The 18,078-nt window shown below is 41.3% G+C and overlaps 2 protein-coding genes across 2 annotated transcripts in view; one reads left to right on the top strand and one right to left on the bottom strand.

The window, feature by feature from the left end:
* LOC136426462 (platelet binding protein GspB-like) overlaps positions 1–18,078 on the top strand; it is a 505,111-nt gene that overhangs the window by 59,950 nt on the left and 427,083 nt on the right. The window lies entirely within an intron of this gene.
* On the bottom strand, positions 133–5,012 carry LOC136427097 (leucine-rich repeat and immunoglobulin-like domain-containing nogo receptor-interacting protein 1). The gene is made up of 6 exons (XM_066415812.1): positions 5,001–5,012; positions 4,637–4,816; positions 4,116–4,317; positions 3,431–3,575; positions 2,517–2,810; positions 133–476 (listed from the first exon to the last, which is right to left on the bottom strand). The coding sequence occupies exons 1-6, from the start codon at positions 5,010–5,012 to the stop codon at positions 269–271; spliced, it is 1,041 nt and encodes a 346-aa protein (XP_066271909.1). The 3' UTR covers positions 133–268.

Below are 18,078 nucleotides of genomic sequence, written 5' to 3'. Positions count from 1 at the left end.
AAACAAACAAACAAACCTGTCGGGGATGAAGTCCAACCAGCGCATGTCGCAGCTGCCGCAGTCCCAGGGATTCCCCTCCATGCACATAAATAAACCCAGACATAAACAAACAAACAAACAAACCTGTCGGGGATGAAGTCCAGCCAGCGCATGTCGCAGCTGCCACAGTCCCAGGGATTCCCCTCCATGCACATAAATAAACCCAGACATAAACAAACAAATAAACAAACAAACAAACCTGTCGGGGATGAAGTCCAGCCAGCGCATGTCACAGCTGCCGCAGTCCCAGGGATTCCCCTCCATGCACATAAATAAACCCAGACATAAACAAACAAACAAACAAACAAACAAACCTGTCAGGGATGAAGTCCAGCCAGCGCATGTCACAGCTGCCGCAGTCCCAGGGATTCCCCTCCATGCACAGCTTGACGACAGACGGGTTGGAGTCAAAGCTGCTCTGACGTAAAGACGCTAATCTGGATTAATGAGAGGGATTATTCATTAATCATTTTTATTTCATTAGTTTTGCCTCAGTACAATGCAAGGCCAATGTTGTCCCGAACAAAGGGATAGTCTTTGTGAGAGCAATAGAAGATTGCTGGTAAATTAGCAATACTAGTTTAACTTTAAGTTAGTAATACTTTGTAAGGTCATTAGGTTGGTATCAATTGCTGCAAACAGTCAAACCTGGATTCAGCAACCACTCAAGGTACTGAGGAAAAATGGTTGCTCCGAGGGCAGGTGGTTGCACAGGGCTGGGTGGGGTTAACTATGTTAAAATGGACGGGGCTATTTTAATGTAGCTTGTGACTGGAGGTGGTTGCCAAACCAGGTTTAACTGTAGTTTGGCATATAGGCCAAGGATGTCCAATGCATTGTGTCAAAGGGTTAGCCTTTAATTGTGATGGGGGCAGAAACTTTGTGATGATGCCTTGAAAGAACATACAACTTTAAACAAGGACAAAAAATCAGAGCTGTGCAGATGTCACAAAAGTAATCTAGATGGATGAGACGGATTAACAGATAAATCCCTTTATTAGCTTTACCCCAATACTGTAAAAAGGGACATGTTCAGGGTGTTTTTGTGTTTGCGTTTTTCACAGTGATCTTTTTACCGGAAACTGAAAACCATGGCAAACATTTTCTCGTTTGAACTAAAACTCTGCATGGCAGTTTCAAACATGAACTTAATACCACTCCATTATCTCCCTACTGTAAACTTAAATCGCCACAAATGTTTTCCTTTTTACAGTACATTGTACAAGGCTCTCTCAAATATGCTATCACAAAGGGCTAGTCTTTGTGGGAGGGACAGAAAAGTACCAGTAAATGACTTATAACTGCAGGAGATGTAACAATACCCGTTAGGAATACTTTGTATTCATTAGGTTGGTATCAATTGCTACATACAGTCAAACCTGGATTCAGCAACCACTCATGGTACTGAAGAAAAATGGTTCCTGAGGACAGGTGATTGCTCAGGATAGGGTGGGGTTAGCTATGTAAAACTGGATGGGACTGTTTTAATGTGGCTTGTGACTGGAGGTGGTTGCCTGCGCCAGGTGGTTGCCTGACCAGGTTTGACTGTACTTCTTTCAGCAACGACAACAAGTCAGATCTGCGCAGACATCACATAGATAATCTGGATTAATGAGGTGGATTAACGAGTTAATCCCCAGCTTCATTGTGCAGCAATATGGCAAGTAATAAGTGCACAAAAACGGCTTTCATGTCAACAAACTCAATTGCCCTTATCATAGCTTTGCAGATACCGGCTTGGATCACAAACTGAAGTATGATCAACCAGAAGACTGATTGCTTTATCCTAATGCCAAACTTTCTCATCTATCTTATATTTTATATTATTTGGGTTACAATGTTGCATACAGCCAGGACTGCCAGAATGATGGTGGTACGTTTACTGAATAAAAAGACTCTTGTATGCACAACCAAGTGTTTCATTCAACTGCATGACATTTCAGTGACCGTCTGTCACCTACCTCGGGGCAATACTGACTGGTTCACTTTGCACTGCAGCTAGGCGTTGCTGCTTACAGATGCGGTCCTAAAAGTAAAGTATTTACATACAGGGATAGTCCCTTTACCTCCACATTGTTGGGGGGGGGGGGGGAGGCAAGGTAGCCATGTGAAGTACTTACTTGTTATAAGTAATATTGAGTGTCTGTAGGTTCGTCAGGCCTCTGAGGGCACTCCTTAGCTACCTAAGGTTCTTACTTGTTATAAGTGATGTCCAGTGTCTGTAGATTAAAGTGATGTCGAGTGTCTATAGTTTCAGCAGGCCTCTAATGGTACTCCTTAGCTATAGACTAGGTTCCTACTTGTTCTTAGTGATGTACTTTTTGTTATAAGTGATGTGGAGTGTCTGTGAGATTTTCAGGCCTCAGAGGGCACTCCTATAGACTAGGTTCTTACTTGTTACAAGTGAAGCACTTAGTACTTGTTTTAAGTGAGGTACTTACTTCTTAATATAAGTGATGTCTAGTGTTTGTACTTACTTGTTATAAGTGATGTCCAGTGTCTGTAAGTTTGGCAGGCCTCTGAATGCACTCCTGTTGACGAATCGAAGCTGCATGTGGTCCAGCGTGAGCGTCTGAAGACTAGTCAGGTTCTTAAAGGCATAGGGCTGGATCTCGTAGATGGGGTTGTAGGAGAGCCGGAGGACGATGAGGTTGTCGAGGCCGGAGAAGGCGTTGCTAGGGACGACGGAGAAGTTGCAGTTGCTGAGGAGCAGCATGCTGAGGTTCATCTGGTTCACGCCCGAGTCAGAGATGGAGCTCAGGCTGTAGGACCTGGAGAGGAAAGGAAAACCTGTGATCTCAATCCAGTTTTAGCTTACTGAAGAGCTACTCTTCCACTAGTAGTAGTTTTGTGATCTCGATCCAATCTTAGCTCACTGAAGAGCTACTCTTCCACTAGTAGTAGTTTTGCATGTAGGGCTAGAAGAGTCCCAAAGCACCATGTGTAAGGGGGTCATGTGTAAGTCTGCCATCTCTGGCTACCTTGTGTTGTTTGAGCTTTTCTTCCACTGGTCGTGACTGAGAAGACAGATGCTATGTACTGAGTATTTACAGGTCCAGGGTAAATTCCTATAGGTCTTTTCGACAAGCACTATGAACATTGGACCATCATGGCTTAACGTCCCGTCCTAAGGACTGCGACTCTTTCTGGTAGCTTGTATGTCGGGTGAGCGACACTGTCGGGATCAAACTCACAGCTTCTAGTTCCAGAGGCAAGATTGCTTACCACTGGACTATGCTATGCACCAGGAGGGAATATATGGGACACATTCTCTGTGACTGCAAACTGGGTCCAAACGATGCCAACCGGGACCTATATGAAGTCAACCAAGAAGCCCTAAGCTGGTTGCAGTGCTGGCAAAAGCACGACAAGTTACGATAATGATACCAACCTGCTGAGGTCCAGGTTCTGCAGCAGTGGCAGGTACTGGAAGGTGTCGTCTGTGACAGCCATAGCTGGCATCTGCCGGAACGTGAGCCACTTCAGGTTCTGGATGTAGTAGAAGGCCTTGCTGGGCATGGCTGTTAGGTTGCTGCCTGCAAGGAAGGAATGGGCTGTTAGAAGGTCAAATTTTATGACTGTCATCGTCTGTGGATTTCAAGTCAATGCAAATGTGCCCAAAATCATTTCATTATTCAACTGACAAATTAAGATACACGAGGGTGTAATTAATAAGCTCTCTGCCTCACCCAGAAATAAGGTGCACTAGTACTACTCAAATTTTGGGGCATAATTATTAAATATAAACTTTAAGCCTTTCATGAATGTCTACCGAAATCCTAGCTATTGTGATGATTACTGTCCTGTTGACATGCTAATGAAAATCAGATGTCCTAAACTGTATAGTGCAGTGTTTGCCAAGATATTCTACCATTGAGGAAACAGAAAGAGTCAAGTCAGTTTGATTTATGAGATTTGTACATCATCATCATCATCATCATCATACGTCCGGAGAAATATTCAGTTTGAATAAAAGTCACTGCTATATGTAGGCGTGGCGAGCAACATTATTCCCAGCCAGGGGAAAAGGTATGAGATGATTTGTACATACTTGACTGACTATATCAGAACCTGACCTGTCATGAAGAGTTGCCGTAGAGACACGAGTCCGTAGAACGCTCGCGGCGAGACGAACACAATAGGGTTGCTGCTGATGTCCAGCACCTCCAGTGCTGTCAGGTCCTGGAACAGGTTATCGATGAGCAACACGAGCTGATTCCCGTCCACGTGCAGTTTGGTCAGGTTGGCCAGTCCCTGGAACACTCCCCGCGGCAAGAGCTGTAAGGAAAGGAAAGTGATTTCGAACCAGTTTAGCTCAAATGACCTCAATTAACAGATGAGCTAATCTTCCACTGGTCGTGACAGAGAAGACAGACGCTATGTACAGTATTTACAGGTTCGTTGTACCGGGGAAATTCCCCTAGCTCTTCTTGACAAGCACAATGAATAGTGGACCACGGCTTAACGTCCCGTCCTAAGGACTGCGACCCTTCCTGGTAGCATGCATGTCGGGTGAGCGACACAGCCGGGATCGAACCCGGGGCTTCTACATGTAGTTCCAGAGGCAAGATCGCTAACCATGCACTGGACTACCTACCTGCAGTCGGTTCCCGGAAAGCCTGAGCCCGTTGAGTCGGATCAGGTCGCGGAAGGACCCGGGTGCGATGCTGGTGATCTGGTTGTTGTTCATGTTCAGGTAGTTCAGCTTGGTCAGGCCGGCAAAGTCCTTCCGGTTGATTATGCTGATCTTGTCTTGGACAAGACGTAGCGCCACCACCTGGATCGGGATTTGGGTTGGATTAGATCTGAGATCGACCCCCTGGATCGGGATTTGGGATTGGGTAATTAACTGTCTAACCTTCATTAATTAGATTAGATTCATTCTAGTGTAATGGATATCTGATAAAACATTAGACATCAAACCTGGTTGGGTATCTGGGGGGGGGGGGGGACCACAGTACCAAACTGAGCATGATGTAAGTTTGTGCTTTTGAATGAATAGATAAATCTATAGATAAATAGTTATCAAATCTGGTTCGGTATCTGGGGGGGAACCATGGTAAATGTTATCGGTACCCACTATACCTAATTGAACACAATTCAGGGAGGCGCAAGCCTTTCCCTGCACATGTAAGTTTGCGGTTCAATGAATAAATATTAAACTGATATCAAATCTGGTTCGGTATCTGGGGGGGGGGGGGGGGGGGGGGGAGGCGCAAGCCTTTCCCTGTGCATGTAAGTTGATGATTATATTATTAAACATCCGAAATAATTTCATCAGGTTGGTAGAAAATAGGACATGGGAGATTCTTTCTACACAACCAGGTATTGATCTCACCTGCTAACGTTTCGAATTGTCTATCAGACACCTTCTTCAGAGCTTCTGACTGGAGTACTGCTTCTCTCCGCTGTAAATAGCCAATGTAGGTGGCGCTTAGCCATATTTGGGACAGTGTTCTCACCGCAAAGAAAGAATCTCCCATATCCTATCATTAAACAGTTATCAAACCTGGTTCGGTATCTGTGCATGTAAGTTGATAATTATTAAACAGTTATCAAACCTGGTTCGGTATCTGTTCGGGGACCATGGTGAATCCCTCGCGCTTGCAGGTGATAGACTGGTCGGTGGGGTCGCACGTGCACATGTTCGGGCAGTTGGCGGGGACGACGCCCTGCGGCTGCACGGGGGCCTTCTGGTTCGTGCCGCTCTGGTCCGGGGCGGGCATCTGCGCACAAACTCCTCCCAACATGGCGGCGAGCATCACCGCGTAGTACAGCTTCATGGTGGCAAATCACAGGAATGTATCCAATTGTGAGGAAAACTTCCTTCGATGCTGTGAGTAGCTTTAGAACTAGCCTGGATGTCCGCCTTTTTAGGTTTGGTATGCTCTCTTGGTCACTTCCCAGGGTACTTTAGCAAATCCAAGCCAAGATGTTCTCTCGGTCGCTTCCTAGGCTACTTTAGGACTGCTTGAGTGTTACGGCAAGGGTCCTGGTGCAAGCAGGTCTCTCACTTGTCAATGACAGGATCTGTAAAAAAAAGAAAATGAAACATATTGATTGGCTCTTTTCAAGATGCCTGTTAATCATATCACATCAAAGTTAAGCAGATGCCATAAGGTATATGAGTTTATAAAGTACAACATACTGGAAGACTCAAAATACAAATAAGAGTGCTTGACCATCAAACAGTCAACTCAGATTAATAAGATCATTGGGTTTGGATATGGTCTTAATTTGGCATACACTTATTTCCCATAAATCATAGTTTAAAGCCTACCATACAGATTACATGTTGTCAACTGTCCGAGATAATAAGGCTTATCTTTTTTTAGTACATTAGTCCTGCTTGCTCTAAAAACATGATGCCTACTGCAAGTTGAAATCACAATGATCTTTCGCTGATAGTTAGCATACAAACATTGATACATGTAGAATAAATACTATAATATGAGTGCCATGATTTCCCTCAACTCAGTTTGTCATAATCATCATCAGACTGTATTGACAATAATTAAGCCTGAGGGAAATATTGCTGACGTATCAGCTTTCTCCGAGGACTTATCGTTGTGATAATGACCTCCTGTAGGAAGAGCTACCCAGAGTGACTATAAGGAAACATTGACATGTAGGTGCATGTTGTTGAGCCCCTAGAGACACCCATGGCATCAAATGATGTGATTTGTATCTCTGTTATATTTTATCTGACCCTTACCTCTTCTCTCATGATCTCAATGAAAAGCCTGCAGGCTGATTTGAGCTTCTCATGAATAAAAGAAGGTTCAAACAAACAAACAAACAAACAAAATTGAAGTGAACCACAGATGTACAGCACAGCAGCAAGTCTAATACAAATTCCAAGAAAACTTCAATATTTTTCTCTCACCTTTGGTGCTGTCTTGTCTTGTGGTCTTTGGTTCCTTGTCCTAGATAGCAAGCCAACAGTATCTCAGCTGTAGGTCTCTTGCAGACAGAAATATCCAGTGTATTTTAACACCTTCAATCAGGTTATTTTGCCTGTTCAAAGTTCCCTGCAGACATTTGTCGTACACTAGCACCTAGTTCATTCTCCCTGCTGCTTGGAATGGTACAAAGTTGTCCCCTTTCCTTCGTAAGGTGTCCAAATTTGAATGGTGGCCTCCAAGGTACTCCTTGTTTCCTTTCTAAAAGCCCATACAGGTGCAACAGCTTTTGTACTATCTCCAGTAGGTGTGGCTCCTCAAATGTCTTGCAATCCTGGATTGAGATGCAGCCCTCTGCTTTCTACAATTGATATTCAGTGTGTCCCTTCCTGTGTACGGTGCCCAGGATGGAACGTAGTCCTACAGTTTTCAACCGGTTGTCCTTCAGGGCCTGAACCTGAAGCTGCAGCTTTGAAGTTGATATCCACTTGGTGTGCTCCTTTGTATCCTCTCCTGGCTAGGATTGAGGTTATCCTTCTGTTTCCTGTAGATGATTTTAGTTTCCCTGTGTGGATGGATGTCAGGCTTGGGTCACTGGTCCAGGTTCAAGGCTAGCTGTCCTTCTTCAAGGCCCGTAGCAACAGCTTCTAAACTCGATCTCCAGTAGAAGTGTGCCCGCTTGTTACTTCTAGCAGCTGGGGCTCACTGGCTGTCCTCCGTACGCAGCGGCCGGTAGCTTCGGCTCTCGATTGGCTCCATCGCACGGCCGGCTTCCCCTGAGGAAACAGGCATTCACAAAACAGGAGGATTAGAATCCAATTATTACCTCGCAGATCAGCGTTGATTGCCCTACCCGGGGGACAGCTGTAACATGAACGGACGGCACAAAAGAACGGTACTTACGTCCCCACTGCACGCTATAGATAACCGGCTCCCTATACACAAGCACGAGCGCTTAGCGGCGTTCGTTGTCCGCAAGAATGTGACCATGCCTCAAAACCGCACGAAAGTGATCCCCCGGGGCCGAATTTTCTTGCTCCATACGGAGCAATGAAGGCCGCTTTATGATGATTGAGTGGAGAGAATTTGATTATGTTGGTTTTGATTGTGGAGGCATGTAGCGATTACGAGGCACCCTTTGTCCCCCGGAGCGGGGGAGCGCAATATCGGCTGTTCGCGATGGGGGACGTGTGCAACATACTGTAAATACATTTAGTATTGCAGTTGGTAATTTTAGCGGCTGGGGGAAAAGGAAGTAGTTATATATATACTGTAGCTCACTACATTTAATTCTAACAGCGGGAACAAACATCCCTGTCTCAACATAATGTAAAATCCATTTGATATTGCAGTTTGTGATTTTAACGGCTGGGGGAAAAGGGAGTAGTTCACTGCATTTAATTCTTACGGTGGGAACAAACATCACTGTCTCAACATACTGTCAAATCCATTTAGTATTGCAGTTGGTGATTTTACCTGCTGGCCATGGTGGAAAAGGGAGTACTAGTTCACTGCATTTAACTCTAACATACTGCAAAAATATATTTCAAATTAGCATTGCGGTCAATGATTAACGGCTAGGGAAAAAGTGAGTAGTTCACTACATTGAATTCTAACATACTGTAATTTCATTAAGTATTACTGTGGGTGATTAAGCGGCTCTGCATGGGAAAGCATCTAACATACTGTAAATCCATTTGATATTGCGGTTGGTTATTCTAGTGGCTGGGGGGTTCACTACATTAGATTTTAATGGTTGGAACAAACATCACTGATCGTGATGACCCGAATGTTAGTGATAAAATATTTACAATGATGAAATTCTAGCAGTCGACTAGTACCGTTAAATCAGCTGAAAATAGACAGCTTAACAAATAAAGAATAACTGTATTTGTCTGGTAATTCCTGTAGCCTCCTTCCCAGACCTCTAGTAGAGCCGGCGTTTAGATTTTTTCTGGGGATTTTGATAGTTTATTTCCCCCCCTAAGCTCTGAAACTACTGTAAGAGCATGTAAGTTTGCGTGGTTTTCATTTCGCGGTAGGGAGAAAATGGAGTGTTTGCAGTGGTTTTAAGTTTGCGTTTGAGATGATAGTAGACAAGGGGGTAGGAGGGCAAAAAATCTGCGGTGGTTTTAAGTTTGCAGCAAAGAACTTACCACGAAAACTGCAAAGTTAACTTAAAACCACTGTGAACATTTCTGCATTTACAGTATCTCCCCCAGCATTAGAGAACCTGGCATATGTTCAAATTGTGCTATTCTATGAAGTATAATTTGTGACCTACCAAGCTATAGATGCTTTTAGTTCTCTGTTAGTCAGTTAACGTTACACACTTCAAAGTTCATTTCATTTGTGACATGACAGATTTAGATTGACCAGTACCATCCCTACAGGGTGTATGACCTCTCTCATCAACTGACAATCCCAATATTTCTATAGAAGTCCACAGTTTCCAAAACCAGTAAGGGGGTCATGAACTTATTAAATACGGTCGCCACAGGGTTGGGCACTGGAACGTTTAGGGGTCGTTGACCTTTTATAATCAATATGTCCACTGGGTAGCCTTTTCTATCAATGACAAGGATATGCTCATCCTGACACGGGTGAAAACATTGGAAAATACAGGAACAGAGACAGTGCCATTATGATAGATTGCTACTAATTGCTCCCAATTCTTCATAGATTTTAAACATTGCATTATCTTCAATTGTTATGTTAGTGGTCCGCAACATCAGCTTGTCTGCCTGGCGTTCCACTGTGTATTGTATTGTTGCAATTTCGAATAAAGATAAAGAACGATATCTTCAACCATGATGTTGTTAACCTTTGTGCAGAGTTATTATCTTTGACGAGAAGATTATGTTTTTGGTTACGCCAGCTGCTGGGTGGGTCTGTTTGTATGTCATAACTTGAGAAACCTTTGAATAAGATGATGTGTTTGTGGAACTCTTAGACTAGTTATCTATAATATTCAAAATGTTCACAACTCCCCATATTATTTATTGATTTTAAGATTTTCTTAATCCCGCATAAGCTCTTCATAACTGACTGTCCCTCCAGTCCCTGACTTCTCTTCACACACGAAGCATGCCCCACTTATTGCCGAAAGATTTGCCTCGGCACCACAGCGTGCTAGGTCAGCTGGCAAATGAGGGAAGTGTTCCCCTAATGCACAGCTCCGCCCAACTCATTGCTCATTGGCTCAGATTGCTGACTTCAGTGTTCAGTTAAGGCAACCAAAGCAATGTTAGGGCCAAAAAAATGAAAATTAGAAAAATGCTGAAATCGTTATAATCATGGTAGTGATATTTACTAAGTAAAACACTGTTTAGCACATGTGCGTAGTAACTTCACACTTTGAGCATTTTAAAACCGCGCAAAAACGAGCCGTATAATGATCCCCTTCGATTCACGAGGCTACAAAAACCCCTGCAACAATTTTCAATGACATCACACCGACGTCATATTTTTGCATCATGGATGTCACTATACATTGTGATAGTGAAAAGAAATGACGAAATAAATTGACTTTCAAAATCCAATATTCTGGCCCTATTGTTGCTTGGGTTTAAGTTCACAGTGATGCTCCAGTATGACAGTAAAAGATGATTTACTGAAAATTTACTGATATACTACTGTCAGTAGTCAATCAGTACTGACCAGTCAATGTCCAGTATGGATGGTTTGACAAGGGTATGAGAATCTGTGTGTAGATTTAAGCAATGAGTGTAAGGGTTTGCAGGGACATGTAATGGTACACATTATTTTGTACATGCAGCTTTTTGTCTATCTGCAGTTATAGTTGCTAGATAAATATCATGATTTTACATTTAGGGCACTTACTACATGTTCATTATAGGCCTGTAACCCCCTTGACTATAGTGATGGAGTTATGGTGTGCCATATTCGATTTGTTGTTTCCTGAATTTAGAAAATAGAGAATCAACATGAGAAAAGAGTCTGACAAGAACGCTGTTATGTGGCACACACATAATAATCAACTGATTAAAATGGTTTCATAATGTATACACTACCAAAAATAATTTTTCTTGTTTTTTAGTTTTGTTGTTTTTTCTTAACTCATGGACAAATTTTCTTATATCAAGAATTTCAAGAATGAATAAAAAATACAAAATAAAGAATTTGTCTGATCTTTTCCAAGGAAATTCTCATTACAAGGAACACTTTCCTAATTCTATTAAGTTAAGAAACTATTTCTCAGCAAGTTTTTAACCATTAAGAATTTCTAGAAATTCAAGTCTAAATTTCTGGTTTTTATTAACTTCAAGATTATTTTTCTTGTCATGTTAAGAAAATATAAGATTTTTTTTCTCCCCTTTCTTGAATTACCTTGCTTCAATACAAATTTTCTAAGAAAATAATTCTTTAGAAAGAAATTCTTAACTCGTGGACAAAATGGTTTTCTTAAACACAGAAAGTTTCCTTCTTTTAAGAATTTTTTTTCTGTGCATAAGAAGTAATAAGAAAATAAGAAAACTCATTTTTGGTAGTGTGAGAGCCAAGAAAATACTATAATGCAGAAACTTTTGCAGTGGTTTTATGTTCACAGTTTGCACCGTAACCTCTTCCCAGCAAACTTAGAACCCTTGCAAAAATGCTTGTTCTGTCTCCTGCCTGCCTGCTCCTTTGTTTCAACTGCTAACTTAAAACCACTGCAAACACTCCATTTTCTTCCTACTGCCTAATCAAATCATCACAAACTTAAATTCAGTTGCATTAAGATTGGTGTTACCTTAAATAGGATGAATCTATAATAATGATAATATGATATAGTTCCTGCTAAATGTACATTATGATTGCTTATTCAGCAGCTATGTATTATCGAGTTCTGTGGAGCTCACGCATGAATGTAATGATTTACAATATTTGACACCAAAAGAGGTCATGCAAACATGATTATGTCAGTGATGCCCTCAGAAGACCCTGGACCCGAGTAAAGACCGCAAAATTCATGAAAAAAACACAAGCCTGAAAAAAGAGGAGTCTTCTATTTAAATTTAAATTTAAATTTGCAACAAAATGTATCAATTCATCAAGACTTAGTCTTCGCTGCCGTAAGAGGCCAAATTGCAACATTTCCCATATATTTTCGCTCCCAAGAAAAGGCTTTAAATTGTTTATTATTTCTTCAGGGCTGTCAAGATTGCAAAATGCTAGTCTCAATATAGACTACTTTTGCCAATAACATTAAAATCTACATGCCTCAAAATCCACTTTTTCATAAAGGAATTTAGAAATAAGATAATGGAATTAGAAACTGAAAGTAGAAAATATGATTAGCAATAAACTTTAGATGACATCTTTATTGCATTCCAGATATAGATTTGAATACATTGATTTGCTAACAACTGGTTGCAGAATTGTCATAAAAGTAAAAAGGATTCATTTCTGAGATTTATTACCTTGAAGGAGTTCATATATTGATTCTATTTTAAAGGGGAATGTCAGTGCACTATAGTAGCTTACAGGCGCCATATTGCTGAAACATTGGGTAGATGCGCGACTAGATAGGTGCTAAGGGTTTGTTGAAAGCTTCATGTACATCCTTATTCTTCTGGGATGCTTCTTTCTGTTGTTGACCTTTTACAGAACAAACTACTATTCACAGCAAGTATAACAACAATGACTGAAACAGGTTCTGTATACATTCTATATAAACACTGCTGAGTCGTGGTGTCCGCTAAACTCAACCCAACGCCTGAGAATTTTTGTAGAATCTGACAAAATATGTAGAACAATCACTTACCTTTACTTTGTCTTTGAGGTCTTTTGCCAATGTGGTTAAATCCAATAGCTGGGCCTCTCTACATATACATGTCCACCTTTCAGCAGCATGTTTCATCCGGTTCATTCCATCGGTCTTTCAGTGATCGCAGCAGCATTTCTTGACAGAACGTACAAATGTGACAGAATACAGGAATTGCTTGGAGTATCTAGCAGAGGTGTTTCACTGCCACAGGCACACTGCTTCGTAATCAATGGTGCGTCATGACGTCCAACGCTCCTGCCAACACCGGCGTGACAAATACTCTGCGGGAAGCTCTTTCCCTCTAACAAGTCGTCCTCTCTCAGGAAACTAGCTCGTTTCCATGGTAACAGGTTGCCGTGACGTCTGCCCGGGTAGGGATGCGGCAGATGTGGACGTGTTTTCCGTCTGTTTACCTCTCAGAGGAGGCGGTCCTGATGCTGCTCTGTGTCACGCCTCCTTCACCCGGTACAGCGGCTAAGGTCCTCTCGATTCCTCACCTTATCCCGTAACCACGGCAACCCATGGAGCCTCACGACAGGAATGATGAATTATTGCGGCAGGACTCCGTCTCAAGGATTACTCCTGCAATGAAGATGAAGAAGCAATATAAGCGCGATCGTTCTGACACACGCGCCGGCGTAGTTTATTTATGTTATGCGCATTAGCGATATTAAAGCATCAATAATGTACTGTCTCCCCCCTGTAGCTGGCTTTATGTGTTCATGTTAGGGCAACCTCCAATTAATCCGCACAATTTCATCCACAATTTGGCAAGTCTTCAGCCTTTGGGCCATTCTGTAGGAAGAAGACAAAGAAATTCGAAACTGGTTTGTGGTTTTAACACAAACATGATAGATTTAGGAGACTTCTGAGCCAGTATTCACTTTAAATGCAGAAATGTTCGGGGTGGTTTTATGTTCGCAGTTTTGTAGGAAGAATAAACTGGAAACTATGTTAATTGATGAAGGTTTAACAGACGTTTTGGTAATAGGATATGTCAAAAAACAGTTACTCATTACAAGCAACTGGATAAAATTTTAAGAATTTTATCCAGGTGCTTGAGTAACTGTTTTTTTTTGCAAAATTGGAAACTAGTTTGCCATAAAGTTTTGTGTTTTTTCATGGCAACAGGATAAACTGAAGAGACGCCTAAGTCAGTATTTAGATTGAAGGAGTCTATCAGTTGGTCGGATCATTGTCTTCATGCTGGTGAGGGTCACACTGTTTTAGATGTCAGGTTACATTTTTGGGTAGGTGCATGATTGGAAGGGAACTATTCAATGCTGTAAAGTTAGAATATGGTATTGAAATCAAGACATTAGGCCACACCAATTTAATTTCTTGGTTAACAGATTTTTCTTGTAAAATTTTAGCTCGAGGATATCATTAAAACAGAAGGCTGGGGTGAAAACTTGCACCTAATCCTGTTCACTCCCTGAAACTGTGTGCACCAAAGTACAAACTTTCCTCTGAGATTCTGTTTTCATGTTGGTTTTTCAATCTAGTATTTTTTTTTAAAATTCCGTTAACCAACAAATCAAATTGGTGTGGCCTTAACAGCAGTGACTCAGAGACTTTTTCAAGGAGTCTGAAAGAATGGTGGCAAATCAAAATAAAGGGTTGACATGTCCAACACCAGTTAGACTAATGAATTGTAAGAAAACCTTATTCTTTTATGTGTCATCAAATACACTGTAGCTGCCATAAAGTGCTGTTTATATCCACTGGGAAAGGTTTGTCCCACCCAAAAACTTGCTTGACTCTTAATTGCTTCTGTATGAACAAGTTGAAGACAATTGTGCAACAAATGCAGGAATATCTTCTCTCCAAAATCCCTCTTACTATAAATATACATGGGTATTTCAGACACAGCTTAGCAGTAATATCCAGTGTGCGTCACAGCGAATGCTCACGACGATCAGTCTTCCCCAGGCGCGGTACAATATGCACCCCCGGTTCACCCACCCGGAGGCAGCCCATTGCCTGAAGTACTGACCCACTAATAAACACTTGCCCCATTCTGCCTGCAATTTGGGATGGCAGCGCCGACAGTCAACCTGCGCGCCTCATGAGGCCTGACTGTATGATGATGATGCCTTAAGGCCACACCATTTTAATTTCTTGGTTAACAGAATTTTTAAAGAAATGCTAGATTGGAAAATCAACAGGAAAATAGAATCTCAGAGGAAAGTTTGTACTTTGGTGGACACAATTTCAGCGAGTGAACAGGGTCAGGTGCAAGTTTTCACCCCATCCTTCTGTTTTCATGATTTGTTTTTTTTTGCTAAAATTTAAAAATAAAATCCGTTAACCAAGAAATTAAATTGGTGTGGCCTAATGCAGTCATTTTTATGCAGTTGACACTTTAATTCCAGACAGGCTTGATTCTTTGGAATTATACTGGCCGTAGGTATGATGTACCGAAAACATAACCTTCTTGTCAAAGGTAATCACAGCAGCAGAGCGTTCAGCACCAGGGACAGCTGCTTGCCGATATCCCCATTGATAGCTAATACACCGTTTATTGGAGCACAAAATCAATACAGACACTGCCAGAGATTAGATGACATACTCATCTCAGTAGCATCGGCTTTATGTGGAAAAGCAGGCCTTATCAATTTTCAGAAGTGAATCTTTGACCCAGTGGTGAAAGTCAATATTGATATCACCGTACTGCTATCTGTGGGATTTAGAGGTATACTATCAGGGGCTTGGGGTTGGTTGGGTTGCAATTTGGATGGATGTACCTTTTAGTATGCTTTTTTTTCTTCTTTTAATGCTCAGTGGCACCTTACTGGATATTGGAGTTCTTCACATCCATGAAATTCAAATCAGTCCAATCTTTATTCTAACAACTGGCAGACAACTGCAGTCTGATATGTGATTTTCTGATAGGCTTTAGGGATGCGTTTCATAGGATTATCCACTAAAAAAGTTTAGAAATGATCTACAAGTGTTACTTTAACACAGGGCTGTCTCCAGCTTTAAATTTTTTCCGTTCCACTCATTGTTTGGAAGCCCATGTTTTTTATTTCTAATGTTGAATCTGTCATTCTAAGCTTACAAAAATACATTTTCATCAGTTTTAGGTCATGGAATTGATATTTTTTTAAGGACAGGGTTGAATTTTTTTCAGTCCCAACAAGCAAGTTTCCATCCTGGAGACAGCCCTGCTTTAACACTTCAATATAATATACAAGGAGACGTCTTCACTCCACATTTCAAATTAATTCTTACCTACAAACTTTTCAATAGTCATTCTACAGCCTTCATACAAGATACATACAGGAGAACGTACATATCCTTTTGATACAACAAGCTAAAAAAACTATTCAAGCCAGTTTTCTCGCTGATGCTGGCAAGATTTTGGTCTCTGACAGACTTACAACTTTTCAAGACCCTTCCACCTCCATCAACAACATTTCAGAACCTCATCTTGTACCATCCTGAAAACCGTCAGAAAATACTTTACAGTCACACATTTGACTGTTGATGACAAGCCTACAGCCAGCACAGTGAATGGAAGCAATAATAGCTTATCCAATGCATATCCTGTATATTACACTGTAGTGCTGGATTAATTTCTGTACTGCTTCAAAACATTCCTGCCTTGACGTTTACTTTATTTAGTAATAGGATGCAAAGTCATTTAAGAAAATCCTCTCCAATTCATTTTACCGGCAGACTTCATTCCAAAGGATTATTTCTAGTCCTCAAGAAACAGATTAAACACGACAAGAGCGCATTGAATCTGACCTGACAAAATGGGAAAAATAATTTAATTAAAAATTGTTTCATTTACTTAATCTTGTGCGGGTCGAAGTGGATCTTGCTGCAGTTGGTAAGTCCCCCCATACATCAAATCTTGGCAGCAATTATTCTTCTGTGATACCAACTTAATTCCCACTCCTTGTGCAGCATCCCAATCAATGTACCTCGGAATGACGGTAATGTTTCCGTCGCCCGCCGAGCAAAACCAAATTAAATCAAATCGTTTTCCGCGGCGAGATTATAGCGGTGACGCACACAGCAAATCACGAGCAGTCGCCCGGGGATTGGGACCACATCTACATCATCAGTTTAACCGCAGGAGAACGGATGACAGTTTGCCGCAATTTCCTTACACATTACTTTTACTTTACTGAACTCAAAAGGTGCAACAAATCTTGCCGTGTAGGCTTTGTTGATTGGAAACAAGTGTAAGGAACACTATTGAGTCATTCAAATGGACAAACTTGCACAAAAAGTATGTAGCTTTATGAAGACTACAAAGCTGCAAGTAGGCCGAGTGCCCGGATAAGTTCAGTTGAGGACAAACAGGCTTTCCGTAATAGATGGCCTCTGGAGACCCAAGTTCAATGTAAAATAAGTCAGACATTGAACAACAGAATACGTCAATGTTCAAAATGGAGACAAGCAATCAAAATAGTTTTATGTCAGTGTTATACCTGCAAAATTACAACCTGCAAACTGCTACCAATATACGTATCACCCTGTTGGAAAAGTAGATACAAAAAATATGGATCAAATTGGAGACAGTTAAGAAACCATCTCAAAAGAATCTATCTTTGTTTTCCATCTCAGAGGCGGTAACAAGCCTAAGTGCTTGTTAAAGCTCCATTTATTTGGTTGATTAGCTTCAGGAATAGCAGAAAATATCCCGAGATAATTGTGGTAAATGAAGTAAACTAGTCGGAATTTAGTTGTTGTTTTTTTAGAGAGCCTTAGGCCACACCAATTTAATTTCTTGGTTAACGGAATTCTAAAAAAAATGCTAGATTGGAAAATCAACATGACGAGAGAATCTCAGAGGAAAGTTTGTACTTTGGTACTCAGTTTCAGGGAGTGAACAGGGTCAGGTGCATGTTTTCACCCCAGTGTTCTGTTTTAATGATGTCCCTGTGCTAAAATTTTACTAAAAAATCCGTTAACCAAGAAATTAAATTGGTGCGGCCTTTTTTGTTCTTGGATTGCAATAATTGCAGAATTTGCAGAAAAAGGAAAATCAAAGTTTGAAGGGAAAGTCTGTACCTTGGTACACACAACTTCAGGGAGTGTTCATAGTCAGATTCGTTTTTTCCTCCCGGTCCTCTGTTTTCATTTACCCACTTACTAACTTGTAAAAATTTCCTGACCCAAGGAAATAAAGCGCTGTGGCCTTTTGTATCTATTTAATGATATAGTGTTCTTTCCAAATGCCAACATTTTGCACTTTAGTATTGATAGAGAGCACAATTAGCATGTTGTCTATGGTAAGATGCCTCTGTGGCTATTTGTATGAACAATTCTAGAACCAATAACAACATCAGAATAGTCAGCACCAAGGACAGGTACATGCTGATACACAGTTTACTGCAGCAAAGGATC

Source organism: Branchiostoma lanceolatum, chromosome 2 (assembly GCF_035083965.1).
Source record: "Branchiostoma lanceolatum isolate klBraLanc5 chromosome 2, klBraLanc5.hap2, whole genome shotgun sequence".
NCBI classification, from domain to species: Eukaryota; Metazoa; Chordata; class Leptocardii; order Amphioxiformes; family Branchiostomatidae; genus Branchiostoma; species Branchiostoma lanceolatum.
Note: the sequence above shows the minus strand (reverse complement) of the source record. Positions and strands in the feature narration are given on the sequence as shown.